Source organism: Thamnophis elegans, chromosome 12 (assembly GCF_009769535.1).
Source record: "Thamnophis elegans isolate rThaEle1 chromosome 12, rThaEle1.pri, whole genome shotgun sequence".
NCBI lineage: Eukaryota > Metazoa > Chordata > Lepidosauria > Squamata > Colubridae > Thamnophis > Thamnophis elegans.
In genome coordinates, this window is record NC_045552.1 from 14,949,446 (window position 1) to 14,965,013 (window position 15,568).

Genomic DNA, 15,568 nt, shown 5'->3' on the forward strand with positions numbered 1-15,568 from the left:
TCACTTGGGTGGGGAAAACCTGGAAGCTTTCAGATTTAGGTTTTCCCAGCTGTGCCAATATGACATCTCTAATAAAATGGAACTTTGAGGAAACTCAGTCCTCAGAGTCTTCTTTCTTTGGGTTGTTACTTGGAACCATGACATTGGCAAGCTTAGAGCAAAACATGACACAGACCTGATCTCCCCTAAATCCCTTAAACCCTTCCTTATCTGGTTGTCCCCAAGAGAATGCGGCCAGTCTGGCAAGATTCTTGTAAATAGGCAAGCAGCAATAAAGAATCTTCTCTGATCAAATCAGGGTGTCGCTTTGGTTTCTTGTGCCTAACAGCAGCAAATGCTAGTGTAACTATTCCCTTAGTTGGACTACAGGTGGTTCTCAACATATGACCAAAAAAATGAAGCCTACCCATTACAATCATAAGTTGCAAGGTTGTAAAATGACCAATCCGATTTTAGGTTTTTTGTTTTATGTGGTGGGCATTAAGCAAATGCTGAAATTTTAAATGGTCACCCCCACATTTTTTTAAAGTAAATAGCAATAGCAATAGCAATAGCAGTTAGACTTATATACCGCTTCATAGGGCTTTCAGCTCTCTCTAAGCGGTTTACAGAGTCAGCATATCACCCCCACAGTCTGGGTCCTCATTTCACCCACCTTGGAAGGATGGAAGGCTGAGTCAACCTTGAGCCGGTGAGATTAGAACCGCTGAACTGCAGATAACAGTCAGCTGAAGTGGCCTGCAGTACTGCACCCTCACCACTGCACCACAGGTGACAAGTTCACTATGGGACCATTTTGCCAAAACTGGAAGTAAATTTTGCTGGCTTTCAGCAAAATCGTCATAAAACACAGTCACAGGGCTGTGGGACGCTGTAAGAGGCCATGTTGCCAAGCATCTAAATTCAACCACAGCATCACAGAGGGGACCTGTTATCACTTGAATCCAAGTCATAAGTTGCCCCTAGTGAAGTCCATCGTAACTTTGAATGGATGCCAAATGACCAGTTGTAAGTTAAGGACTACCTGTATTTTTTGTTTACCCAGGGCTGTCCTTCAATGGAGCAAGAGCAAAACAATTCATTAACAACATCACTTGCCCTTCCGCTCTCTTTCTAAAGAGCCTGCAGACCCTGATTAATAAATAAGTCACTCTGGCCCACCTCCTGCTGCCTCGCAATTCCTCTGCTCCCCATTAAGAAACATGGCAGCCCATTCAGCTATGGTTAATAGCTATACCAGGGGCATTAGCAAACCACCCTAAGTAGTATATGGCTTGTTAATAAAGCCCAATTAATTCTTGTTTCATTCTTTGGTGAGGCTATCTATTTTGTTTCTTTCCTGTAATTTGTCCCATGACACGGGACTTTGTGGGAAGGGGAAGTGGGAGGGAATCTTATTTCTGCAATACCGGATATCTAAATTACCCCAGCTTTGCTTCTTCCCGTGAGAAACACTGGCTTTCCTCAGTCTCCTTTCTCCCAGGAGACAATAAAAAATGCAGTACAGGGTGTCCTCCACATACAATCATTCATTTAATGACCATTCAAAGTAACAATGGGACTTAGGATCATTTTTTACACTTGCGATCATCACAGCATCCCCGTAAACAAAATGCAGATGCGATGACAGTTGCAGTGTCCCAGAGTCATAGGATCACCACTTGAGACCTTCTGACAAGCAAAGTCAATGGGGAAGCCAGATCTACTTATCAACCATTTTATGGATGTAACAACTGCAGTGTTCTGACCTGGGCTTCCCCCAAAAGCAGGAGGCAGAGTCCTGATCCCGACAAAACCCCTTTTATTAAACAAATGTGAATTCCTCTCATTCCCATTCAGCAAAGGCCTGGCAAACAGTCTTTCAAAGGAATATTTATGACTACAGACCTCATCTATCTTGGAAAGCTGCCATGTAAATATAAATGAGGTGCTGTGTAAGGAAAGACTGGGCACAGAGTCTCTGAGATTCACAGACAGATCTTCACACTCCTGAAATGAATCTAATGACCAAACTAATGAATTGTTTCCTGAAAAAGCCCACTCCCCTTTCGTTCCTCTTTTTTTCCCCTATGGGAGGGGACAATCACCTTCCACTAGTGACTTTAGTCCCAAGTCTACCCTGATTTCTGAGTTGTTGTTTTCTTCTGGCAGCTCTGTGTATGCGCACACTGGGAACAGGATCCAGCTGTTCCTCTGCCTTACTGCTGTATAGTTCCAAAGGCACCTGATCACTGCCAGACGGCCTTGGACCCTCTCTGCCTTCGACTCAGAGCCCTCGTCCGAGCCTTCCCCAGACTCCAGGACTGGCCCATGTTCCTCCCCAGACTCCTCACTGTCCGAATCTGCTGGCCACTGGTAGGCCACAACATGCAGTGATTCACTTAACTGTGGCAAGAACGGTCATAAAACGGACCAAAGTTCACTTAATAACTGTCTTATTTAGCAAAGGAAATTTGGGGCTCACTTGTGATCATCAGTGAAATAGTCTTCACACACAGTAACAATGTCTTTGGGCTCTATTGCCCCAAAATTAAAATGTTGGGGATAGGGAACATTCTGCTGATTTAAGAAAATATCGGAAATCTTTTATATACTGACGTGTGTTTCTGATTGATTTACCATCAAGAAATATAACTTTTATACACCCCAATACAAACAGACCTGACAAGATTCTCAGGCTAACATGTGGATCCCAACATGGTTTTCTGTAGGCTTTGCACTTCATGAATGTTCCTAGGAACTTCACAAGTAACACACTCACCCAAAGAAATTGCAGGAAAAGTGTGTTTAGAAATGTGTTGCCAGAGAGAATACATTTGAAGACATGTATTTTATCTTATGGGATGTGGTGGCTCAGAGGCTAAGACGCTGAGCTTGTCTATCAGAAAGGTCGGCAGTTGGTTGAATCCTTAGCGCCCCGTAATGGAGTGAGCTCCCATTGCTTGTCCCAGTTTCTGCCAACCTAGCAGTTCAAAAGGACATAAAAATGCAAGTAGAAAAATAGGAACCACCTTTGGTGGGAAGGGAACAGCATTCTGTTCACCTTCAGCATTTAGTCATGCCGGCCACATGACCACGGAGACGTCTTCGGACAGTGCTGGCTCTTTGGCTTTGAAATGGAGATGAGCACTGCCCCCTAGAGTTGGGAACGACTAGCACATATGTGCAAGGGGAACCTTTACCTTATTTTATCTGTAAAGATTTGCACAGTGTTGTGTGCATGCTGCTATACATTGTTTAATGCAGCTTTTCCTAAATTACAGATTAGTGCCAAAAAATAAATAAATGGGGAAAACATGCATGAATATGGACACAAAGCAGCAGCTATTTGTCTAAATATGCACATTGTTCTACCACAGTTTAGTGGCAGAACATTTTCCTTACACGAAGAACCAGTGTTCAAAAATGTTATGCAGCCCATAATGAGAAGATCTCACTGGAGAACTCAAAGTCCCATGGGCTGAGTCGATGTAAATAATATTGGATTTTATTCCTTTCTTAGACTGATTGAAGTAGTTGCCCATCCCATTTTCACCTAACTCTAGGCCCATGATGGTGAACCTATGGCACGTGTGCCACAGGTGGCACACGGAGCCATTTGTCAGGGCACGCGAGGCTTACCCTGTCAACTGGGAAGTGATTTCTGGTCTGCTTGTAGGGCGGGTTTTAGCCCTCCGGAGTCTTCAGGGAAGCCTCCTGAAGGCCTCTAAGGCTCCGGAGGGCTAAAACCGGCCCTATGAGCAAACCAGAAGTCTGTTCCTGAACTACAGTCTGCCTGTAGGGTGCTGTTTTGCGCTCCGGAGGCTTCAGAGAAGCTCCTGAAGCCTCCGGAGAGCCTCCGGGGGGGCGCGGGGAGGCTGTTTTCAACCTCCCCAGGCTCCTATAAAGCCTCTGGAGCCTGGAGAGGGTGAAAAAAGCATGCCAAAAATGGGGGGAGCGCTGGTCGTGATTGCATGAACACTGTGGTTGTGCGCATAGCATTATGGGTGTGGCACACCCACGCGCGACCCCACTGCACTCCCCCCGCTTTTGGCACGTGAGCCAAATAAGGTTCGCCATCCCTGCTCTAGGCAGTTTCCAATAAAACAAAAGAAGACAAAACACACAATTGATTAAAAAAAATAAAAAATAAAAGTACACAGCAGCTGGATCGTCCAGACCAACGTTTGGATTTTATCACTTGTGCGGGAGTTTTTTTTCCACCCTCTTCACATCTTTATCTTATTATTTTGTGTCAAGCATTCCACTGACTGAAGATAGTTGCGTCTCCCTACATAAAACAGCGCCTGGGGAAAGCAGAGACACACTGAGGTGCAGCATCAACACATGTGCTGCTTTAATGAAAAACACCCAAACTTCCTTCACTCAGTCCCAAAGGTGCTTTTTCAGGAGACTTTCTTGTTTTTTCTTTTGAAGATGTTTCGCTTCTCATCCAAGAAGCTTCTTCACCTCTGGAAGGATAGTGGGGAATGGAAGGGTTTCAAGAAACTCCAGTTGCCTCCTGAAAAAGCACCTTTGGGACAAACATGACCTGGATGACTGAAAATCTCTACTGACGTCCTTCACTCAGCAAGGCCACCTTACCTATGGCATCTCAAGACAAGATTTCCCACCCATGCAGATAATCATCGTTTCTCTGAGACCCTTTGCAGCAAGGCCCAGAGATGGCAGTGTTCGGTTTCTCCTCTCCCAGATCAACCCCTACTCATAGATCCTATCAAAACTGCTCCACTGAGTTCAGAAATGTGTTCCAGCACAGAATATTCTGCAGTGTAAACAAGACAGGTCTCGGACCGTCATGCAAGTAAATTATCCAGCAGGGTTGTAATGCATACTGTTTTCCATTTGAATTCAGACAGCAGGTTATCCAGGAAAAAGCAGGATGAGTTTTGGAGCATGAAGAATCTATTTTAGGAAGAGGCATATTTAAGGAGTTCTGCACAGTGGGATAAAGGGTGACCCCATCAGCTCAAGCAAAACACACGGCGTTCGAATGCCGAAACATCCGCTTGACGCTGCAGTGTGAAATCCAGAGTATCAATTCTGCAAGACTGCTAGTGAATCTGGTGGGTGCGGAGAGGCTGGGGAGCTAAGTCAGCTTGACAAGGGACATGAAAGAATTTCACTACCGTTTTCAGAGGGAGCAGATTTGAAAGAGTTGTCAAAAAGGACCACATCCGTATCACAGGGATTGATGTTGAACGCAACTCACGAGCCTGCATCTTTCACTGAACAAAATGGGACTTTAAAAAAAAGTCTTTGTGAAAGTATTACCTGGAATAAAAATATGTACTTTAAGCATTGTCTAGGAAAAGTATACTCTGCCAACAAAAGTACATAGAGTCAAGGCGATGGTTTTCCCAGTTGCAATGGATGGCTGTGAAAGTTGGACCATAAGGAAGGCTAAGCACCAAAGAATGGAGGCCTTTGAACTAGGGTGCTGGAGAAAACTCCTGTGAATCCCTTTGGACTGCAAGGCAATCAAACCAATCAGTCCTAGAGGAGATCAACCCTGACTGCTCTTTAGAAGGCCAGATCCTGAAGAGGAAACTCAAATACTTTGGCCACCTAATGAGAAGGAAGGACTGACTGGAGAAGAGTCTAATGCTGAGAAAGATTGAAGGCAAGAGAAGAAGGGGACGACAGAGAATGAGGAGGCTGGATGGAGTCACTGAAGCAGCAGGCATGAGCTTAAATTGACTCCAGAGGATGGTAGAGGACAGGAAGGCCTGGAGGAATGTTGTCCATGGGATTGCGATGGGTCAGACATGACTAACAACAACAAAGGAAAAGTAGAATTGAGGAAAATGAATGCTATTCTGAGAATATATTCAGCTATCCAATATATTTGGTTTTTTTCCACAATCCCCACTGCTCTCTCTCAAAAATATTGTAGAACAATCAGAGTTGTGAATAAAACAACAATCTACCAACTACCCAGCAGACCAAAAGACTGCACTGTCCACGGAGACTGCAAAATGGAACAGATTTATTGTCAACTGCACACCTTTAATCCCTGATTAGTTGGATTATATGGTTCCAGATTATTGCACCAGCCAAAATAGATTACAGGAGTAAATCCAAAGAAACCCAAGACATTCCACATGACTGATAGCACGAGACCTTACTCAAGAGAAAGAATCTTGAATCCGAAGCTTCTCTTGGAACAATCAAGAGGGAATTGGTTTGCTGGTAAACTAGTCTTTCTCTAGCTGGATGTTGTTGGTGTGATATTATCTTTTGGGCAATAAAGGGGATCTTCTGCATGCTCTGTTACAGAATTATAGAATAACAAAGTTGGAAGAGACCTTGGATGTCTTATAGACCAATTCCCTGCTGAAGCAGGAGACCTCATACCAATCCAGACAAATGGTTGTCCAAGCTCTTCTTCAAAACCTCCAGTGATGAAGCACCCGCAACTTTTGGAGGCAACCCATTCCACTGATTAACTATTCTCATTCTCAGGAAGTTTTTTCTTAGTTCTAGATTAGATTTCTCTTTGTTACGTTTCCATCCGTTCCTTTTTGTTTTATCCTCAGGTGCTTTGATGATCAGGTTATCCGCCTCTTCTTTGTGACAGCGCCTCAAATATAGGAAGACAGTTATCATGTCACCCCTAGTTCTTCTTTTCGGTACACTAACATACCCAGTTCCAGTAACCATTTTCATAAGTTTTAGTCTCCAGCCCTTTAATCATCTTTGTTGCTCTTCTCTGCACTCTTACTTTTTTTGTATTATAGTGACCAAAACTGGATGTGGTATTCTGAGTGTGATCTTATCAGTGCAGGATAAACACTTCACATGATCCTGATACTAAATGTATGAACGTGAAAACATACATAAATATTTATGTGATGTGAACAGATGTAGAAATTCCAACAGGGGTGAAATCAACTTACCTTTGCTACCAGTTCGGTTGCAGTGTGTGTGTGCATGTGTGCATTTGTGGGTGCGCTCGCTTCACTTGCACGCACCACCTCTGCACATGCACAGGGCCCTCCGTGCATGCACAGAGCATCAAAAACAGACTGCAAAGGTAAGTAGAATAGTGAGGGGGAATCCGCTGTGCCACATGATTTAGATGAGCTAGAAAGCAGGAAATCCTGCTTTCCTAGCTAATATAAATCGTGCATCACAGCTGATCATTGGGAATACCAGTTTGACCAAACCGGTAGGATTTTTTTTTAACTACGGGTTCAGGCGAACCGGTAGCATTTTTATGACAGGTTTGGGTGAACTAGTCTGAACCAGCAGCATTTCACCCCTGCCTTGAAACCTGTGCTATGCCCTTCACCTCCCTCACTAATAAATTACTGTTTATGGGGCTCTCATAAAGTTTCAGGGTCTCAACCAGGGGTGGGATTCAGCTGGTTCAGACCAGTTTGCACGAACCGGTAGTTCCTGGAATGCATTGGCCCCGCCCACCCATCCCTGAGCTAGCTTGTCCTATATTTCCTTTGTTTGAAGCCCAGCTAATAGACGCGGCAGAGCAAATTGCCACACCTCAGCTGTTTTACTCACTAGGGCTGCACTAGAAGGTAAGTTTTACAGCTGTTTTCAAAAGGACTGCGTGTGCACAAAGCATGCACTCAGTGAACCAGTTGTTACACTGGTTGAATCCCACCATTTGTTGCAACAGTTCAAGAAACTTCACCACCCTTTGTGGTCTTCTGCACAGTTTTTAAGTCTGTCCCCCACCCCATCCCCTGCTTCCTTATTTCTAGAGAAGGGTCTTCTGTGCGCTGGTGTCACTCTGAAAATTCATCCAGACAGAGATAAAGCTGAACAGGGAAAAATAACAAGCTAGAAGAGATAATGAATCTCTCCCATGTCTCAACCCACTCTTTCACATCTGAGTGCTGAAATGCATTGCTTAACTGCAAATCAGGGTAAGTGTAAATGGCATCTGAGAGAGGAAGAGCTATCTGAAACTATTTTATTTGCTCGGAAAGGTATTAAGAGCAGCAGTAATGAGGAAGAGGCTTTGGGTGTTTGCCTAGGTGGGCATCTGAGAGAACTATATGGAACCATTTGGTGGGTGGGTTTCAGGGGTGGGTTCTATAGAAGAGGTTCCACAAATCTATAGTGCCATTTAGAACTAGTTCCAGCTCCCTCCCCCCGCCCGTCCGCACATCATCAAGATGAAGAGCGAGAGGAGGAATTCTGGGAGTTGAAGTCCACAAGTCTTAAAGCTGTCAAGTTTGAACACCCCTAGGGGGTTCTTTTTCCTAAAGGGTTAGGGGTGCAAGGGTCTTGTAACAGCTTTAAGACTTGCGTGCTTCAAATGCCAGAGTTTCTGAACCAACATTTTGATTGCTAAGCAAGAGCGTTGTTAAGTGAGTTTCACCACATTTTACAAGTTGGCCACGTCCACCCAGTCACATAACTGGCAAGCTACTCCCACCCAGTCACATGGCCAGCAAGCCACTCCCACAAAGCAGTTCACCTACAGAAGAGGTTCTAAAAAATTTTGAAACCCACCACTGGTGGGTGTCAGTGGGCTCAAAATTGCAGCCTAAACAGTTAACATTTAACCATGGTCAGAACTCACAGTGAAACTGCTCAGGAACTCAATCCTGAGCAAAATGAAGACTTATAGGAGCCAAAACACAGGAAAAGAATGTATACCACATCTGTAGCTCCCTTTTTTTGCATCGTAGGCAGAGAAGGAACTAGACAAGTGAGGCAGAGGAACAGCTGGAGCCTGTTCTCAATGTGCACATGCGCAGAGCTACCAGACGACAAGAACAACTAAGAAAGAAGGGTCAACTTGGGAGTAAATCCACACCTTGGAGGTGATTGGCCCCTCCCATAGGAAACAAAAGAGGAGCGAAAGGGGAGAGGGCTTTTGTGGGAAACAATTCATTCCTTTGGTTGTTTCAAGAGTGGAAAGTTCTGTTTGTGATTATAAGAGACTCTGTGCCAAGGGTTGCCTTGCCCTGCCTTTGGAAGGTTAGGTTAGGTTAGGTTTATTGGTTTTGTATGCCGCCCACTCCCGAAGGACTCCAGGCAGCTCACAATAAACAGGGGAGGGAATAAATAAGACAATACAAACAATTTTAAAATCCACAACAGTCACAATTAAGACGGGGCTGGGTGCTTTAACAGCCCCCAGCCTGCCAGAACAGCCAGGACTTAGTAGCTTTACGGAAGGCCGGGAGGGTAGTAAGGGTCCGGATCTCCACAGGGAGCTCGTTCCAGAGGGCCAGAGCAGCAACAGAGAAGGCTCTCCCCCGGGGGGTCGCCAGCTGGCATTGGCTGGCAGATGGAACCCGGAGAAGGCCAAGCCTGTGCGATCGAATTGGTCTTTGGGAGGTAATTGGCAGGAGGCGGTCTCTCAGGTACCCAGGTCCGGTGCCATGTAGGGCTTTATAAGTAACAACTAGCACCTTGAAGCAAGTCCGGAGACCAATGGGCAGCCAGTGCAGCTCGTGGAGGATAGGTGTAACGTGGGTGTACCTAGGTGCACCCACAATCGCTCGCACGGCTGCATTCTGGACTAGCTGAAGTCTTCGAACACTTTTCAAGGGCAGCCCCATGTAAAGCGTTATCTGACAGCTCTCCAAGTGAGATAAGGTTCGTGTTGATAAATATTCCTCTGAAAGACTTGCCTTTGTTTTTGCCATGCCCTTGCTGACTGGCACAGTTTGCCATGCCTTGCTGACTGTGAATGAAAGGAATTCAGAGTCATGTAAATAAAAGAGGTTTTGCAGGACCAAGAGTCTGCTTCATGCTTTTTAAAGAAGCTTAGGTCAGAACACTGCCATGGAACAGTAAAATAAGGCTTGCCCTCAAAAATGGGTTTGTTTTTCAGCAGAAAACCACCATCCATTTATATGAGAAAATAAAGGACCGTCCAAACAAACCAACCATCTGTAAAGTAGAGGAATCAGGCACCCAAACCTTCCTTAATTCTGAACCAGACTAACGTGGTACAGCAAACGAATGCATTTCTCTTCTCCCAACCTACCTGAGATGTTGGTGGTGATCTCAGTCAGAGCAGTTTGACCAAAGCCCTTGCCAGTTCGTGCTCTTACTGAAAAAAGGTAGGTTGTCCCGGGATGAAGGTTGGAGAAAACATGGTAAGTTTCATTCCGAAGCTTGGAGACGGTGCGTCGTGGGCCGGGAACATTGACTGCTGGGTCAAAGGATTCAATGCTCTGGTAGCTGATCTAGGATAAAGGGATATGCTTTAAGATATCATCAGAACACAGAGATAGCAATAACAATAGCAATGGCACTTAGACTTATATATCGCTTCATAGTATTTTACAGCCCTCTCTAAGTGGTTTACGGAGTCAGCCTATTGCCCCCAACAATCTGGGTCCTCATTTTACCCACCAGGATATGGAAGACTGAGTTCAACCTTGAGCCTGGTGAGATTTGAACTGCCCAAATTGCAGGCAGCCAGCAGGCAGCAGAAGTAGCCTGCAGTACTGCACTCTAACCATTGCACCACCACGGCTCTTGAGATCGTGATTGATTGATTTGCTTGTGGAATTTATATAGCCTCCCCCCCTTATATAAACTGTGCCAGACATTGCTTCAATCAGGACCAAATATTGCAACACATACACACACACATACAAATCTTTGCACACAGAAAACAACCAAGACCAGGGCAAAATTAACCTAGCATTCTTCTTCCTGATGCTGATTTATTTTCTACAGGCAGGGTATTTTTTGGTAGAGGGGAATATTCCATCAAAGGCACAAATCTGTACAGGACCCAGAGTGGCTCTCGGCCAAGCTAACTGATCATCACAGCAAGAGACGGAGAGAACTTTCGGATACAGCCAGGAAAACAGCTTGCGTTCTGCCGTTGAGACAATAGACTTGGAAAGAACTATATAAAGTTGCCCTTAATCTTCAAGACTATTAAAGAACGAAAGAAAGAAAGAAAAGCTTCCTGAATTACAATAGACCCTATGTCAGTTCTCCGAGAAGCAGCCTTCAGCCTGGCGGGGAAGAGCTGCGCAGATAAGCATCAAGCTTTCTCAGTCGGCAGTTTCCGCGCTCCAATAATTTTTGTTGATGCCAGAGAGGGCAAAGGCATGGGATAAAAAGCCGAGTGAAGGAAGGGAGGTTTTGCCTGGCTGCCTTTGGGAGAAGCCAAAGCACACGCAGAGACAGGCCTATTCAAAAAAAACTATCTGAGGACAATAATGAAGAAAAGAAAAAACTCTCTGTTCGGCACCTGGCTGAGAATAACAGAAAAGCCAATCAATTATTGCTGGGCTTGCCTGACAGACAAAGAACCATCCTAATCATTGCGCAAGTCCTTGAAACTGAAAGTCAGTTTCTGCCCACTTTCCCAGGCCTTTACCTGGCATTACTGCTTAAGGGATCCCTTTCATGAGAAGAAACGGCAGAATCTGAGGCTGGTGTGAAAAGGGAGAACAGCCTAGAATTCCTACGTTGCCACAAGAGAATTAAGCCCAACCTCCCTTAAATGCCATTGACTTTTACCTAATCTTTACCTAAGGTAAAGATAAAGGTTCCCCTTGCTTATATGTGCTAGTCATTCCCGACTCTAGGGGGTGGGGAACCCAGAGGGGAACCTCTGTTTCAAAGCCGAAGACTCAGCGCTGTCTGAAGACCTCTCCGTGACCATGTGGCCAGCATAACTGAACGCCAAAGGCGCACGGAACGCTGCTACCTTCCCACCAAAGGTGGTTCCTATTTTTCTACTTGCATTTTTACATGCTTTCGGACTGCTAGGTTCACAGAAGCTGGGACAAATAACAGGAGCTCACTCAACATTACTCGGGTATGTTGAATATCCATGGTGCTTGGATAAGAGGTTTGATCATGTTATGGTTATTGTTGTTGTTGTTTTAAAAGGCTCAAATGAGCAATGACAGCTGGTGAAAAGAAAACTGATGAAGCATTGCTTCTGATCGCAAATTGGTTCACAATTCTTGAGAAAGATTGTTTGATAAAAGAACAAAAGAAAGAGGGCTGCAATAGTTTGTTTGTCTACCCATTAACACAAAATAAAATATTTAACTAAATTGTTCCCCTAATATATAGGGAATTTTTAATAAATGCAAATGCCATTCAAGCTTGACTTCTGATGCCTGTATAAAGGTATCCAGGTAGTCCTTTTGGTCACAATACAAAAGTACTTTGCCATTGACTTACTTCAATATCTTTCTTCAACTTTCCTAGCATTTTCTGTCAATTGGTCACTCACGTAGTGACCACATCCAACTTAAGGTCAATCTCTACTTTACTTAACTGGAATGTAAGATATGTATATGCACCCAAGGTAGTAGCATCCTATTAAAAGTGGCATTCTCTCTTACCTTTCATTTGGAATAGAGCATCTCTCCTGAGATCATCATTGTTACAGCATATGAATTCCCTTATAGTACCAGGCTATTGTTCATCCTCATAGAAAATGTCAATTAATGCATTAACAAGAACCTTCTTTTTCTGACTTTGACAGAAGGATAAGCGAGATAAGGCACCGTATCCATTTCCCCCAAATGATCTCATGGCATACCTCGTATTGTGTTATGAGACCGTTGGGTTCCACCGGCTCCTCCCATTTCAGAAAAATCATGTCCTCAAGAGGAGTGAATGTGAGGGATTCTGAAGCTATGCCTCCAGGGACTTGAATGAGTATATGGAAGAAAGAGAAAGAAAGAAAAAAATCAGAAGACATTTCTTGCTCCTAAAATCAACAAGCAATGAGGGCATATCAATAGAGTAGAGTAGAGTAGAGTAGAGTAGAGTAGAGTAGAGTAGAGTAGAGTAGAGTAGGAATAATACAATATGTTCATATACAATATGTGAAATAGAACAGAATAGAGTAGGATGGAATGGAATAGAATAGAACAGAACAGAACAACAGAACACAATAGAATATTCTTTATTGGCCAAGTGTGATTGGACACACAAGGAATTTGTCTTTGGTGCATATGCTCTCAGTGTACATAAAAGAAAAGATACATTCATCACGAATCATAAGGTACAACACTTAATGATAGTCATAAGGTAGAAATAAGCAATCAAATCATATTGGGAAACAATCAATATAAATCGTAAGAATACAAGCAACAAAGTTACAGTCATGCAGTCATAAGTGGGAGGAAATGGGTGATAGGAATGATGAGAAGACTAATAATAATAGTGCAGACTTAGTAAATAGTTTGACAGTGTTGAGGAAATTATTTGTTTAGCAAAGTGATGGCGTTCAGAGAAAAACTGTCCTTGTGTCTAATTGTTCTGGTGTGCAGTGGTCTATAGCGTAGTTTTAAGGGTAGAAGTTGAAACAATTTATGTCCAGGATGTGAGGGGTCTATAGATATTTTCACAGTCCTCTTTTTTACTCGTGTAGTATACAAGTCCTCAATGGAAAGCAGGTTGGTAGCAATTTTTTTTTTTCAAATGAAACTAAAACTAGGAACATCACGAAAAAAATCTTAAGCCAATCCTGGGGATGTTCAGAATTGCATCCCAGCTAACCCCTCAGTGAGGGCTATTTACTCGTCTTGAATCCAAGCCTCCAAATCTATGCCTTTTTCATATTTTTTCATGAACAGACAGAAGATGAATTTTGGAAATGCATTTGCTGTGTTCAACTTTATTGATTTACGCATTGTATCAATTTATATAGCCACCCATCTCAAATATACGATTCTGAGCCACTCATGAGCCATTAAAAGCAATATGAAAACAGCAAAACAATACAAAAATTCTCATTTAAAAACAATAAAGACTCTCAAAAACATTTTTTTTAAAAGCAGGCACAAAAATCAAGTGTCGCCAAGGTGAGTGGATTTTCAACTTCATTGTACAAAACTGAGCATATAATGTTTTGTTTTTTCACATTTAGATACTGTCATGTCTTCAACCAGACATTTTGCAAGGTTTTAGACATGGAAAGATATGCATATCAATTTAGCACTAATGACTGTCTAAATCATGTGCATTCAATTCTTCCATTCCATTGTCTTTAATGTCTTTTAAAAAATATGTAAAATTGCACCTATTTTTGTGTGATCCTTCCCATTAGAGGTATAGCTTTAATATGCCATTGAAGTTTCGTCCCAAAGGTGCTTTTTCGAAAGGCAACTGGACTTCTTTTGTTTTCCTTGAAGACGTTAAGCTTCTTCAGTTTAGTTCTTCAGTCACAACTGAAAAAGCTTCTTGGATGAGAAGTGAAATATCTTCAAGGAAAACTAAGAAAGTCCAGTTGCCTTTTGAAAAAGCACTTTTGGGACAACCATGACCTGGATGACCGAGAATCTCCATAGACAAAGTTTTCCAATATTCACTGATTCTTCATTCAGTTTTTTTTTCTAATGCATACAGGTAGTTCTCTGCATACAATCACAATTGAGCCCAAATTTTACATTGCTAAACAAGACGATTAAGTGAGTTTTGCCCCATTTTACAACCTTTCTTGCCACAGTTGTTAAGTGAATCGCTGCAGTTTTTAAGTTAGTTGCATGGTTATTTAGGGAACCTGGCTTCCCCATTGACTTTGCTGATCAGAAGGTCACAAAACATGATTGCATGACCAAGACATTGCAACCATCATAAATACATGCCCGTTACCAAAGCGGCCAAATTTTGATGACATGACCATGGGGATGCTGCAATGGTCATAAGTGTGAAAAAAGTTTTCAGTGCCACTGTAACTTTAAGCGGTCACTAAATGAATGGTTATAAGTTGAGGACTACCTGTACATATTGGGAGGGTGATGAGTTTCCACCGTTCAGAGATCCATCCACTCCTTAAGAACCCAGCACTAAATCAAACTCTGCTGGGTAATTTTCACCACTCGGCCATTCCTTTTTCAAAGAAAATTGTTGTAGGAATCGTCCCGTTGTAATGTGTCCTCATTCAGACTGTGTCTTTGTGTTTTTATGTGTATTTCAATGTTTCTGCTTTGTGCTTTCATTCCTAAGTTAAGCCACCTAAAGTTTAGTTTAGTTTAGTTTAATAAAATTTGTATGCCGCCCACTCCCTTGGGACTCTGGGCGACTCACAACTTGTGAATTGGATAATTTTGCAAGCCACATCCATCCATTTCCATGCTAAGCATAGCGTTGTTGTATACAACTTTCCTGAATTCACACATACAGGCAGCCCTGGATGTACAGTATGGCCCCTATCGAGCCCAACAGTTCCATTGCTAAGTGAGAAATTTCTTAAGTGAGCTTTCGGCCCATTTTATGACTCTTCTTGCCACATTTGTTAAGTGAATCATGGCAGTTGTTAAATGAGTAACAAGGACTTTCTCATTGACCTTGCTTGTCAGAAGCTCACCGGAGATACTGCAACCCTCATGAAAATGAACCTGTTGTCAAGCATCCGAATGTAAATCAAGGGATGCTGCAACGGTCATAAGTGGGGGAAATGGTCAGAAGTCACTTTTTTAAGTGCCATTGTAACTTCGAACAGTCACTAAACGAGCTATTGTAAGTTAAGGACTACTTGTACTTCTTTCCCAAGTACAATCTGTTTGTATATTACTTTGGTGTTGAGCTATTATGGTAACGTCCTCAGGGCATGGTGATTATTGCAATGGAATATCAGGCGCATTCTTCCATT

General features: G+C 43.1%; 1 protein-coding gene across 1 annotated transcript in view; it reads right to left on the reverse strand.

Moving 5' to 3' along the window:
- PTPRU (protein tyrosine phosphatase receptor type U) overlaps nt 1-15,568 on the reverse strand; it is a 423,380-nt gene that overhangs the window by 130,572 nt on the left and 277,240 nt on the right. Inside the window, 2 exon segments of the mRNA XM_032228173.1 lie at nt 9,971-10,172; nt 12,509-12,618. Coding sequence (XP_032084064.1) covers nt 9,971-10,172; nt 12,509-12,618 — 312 coding nt within the window.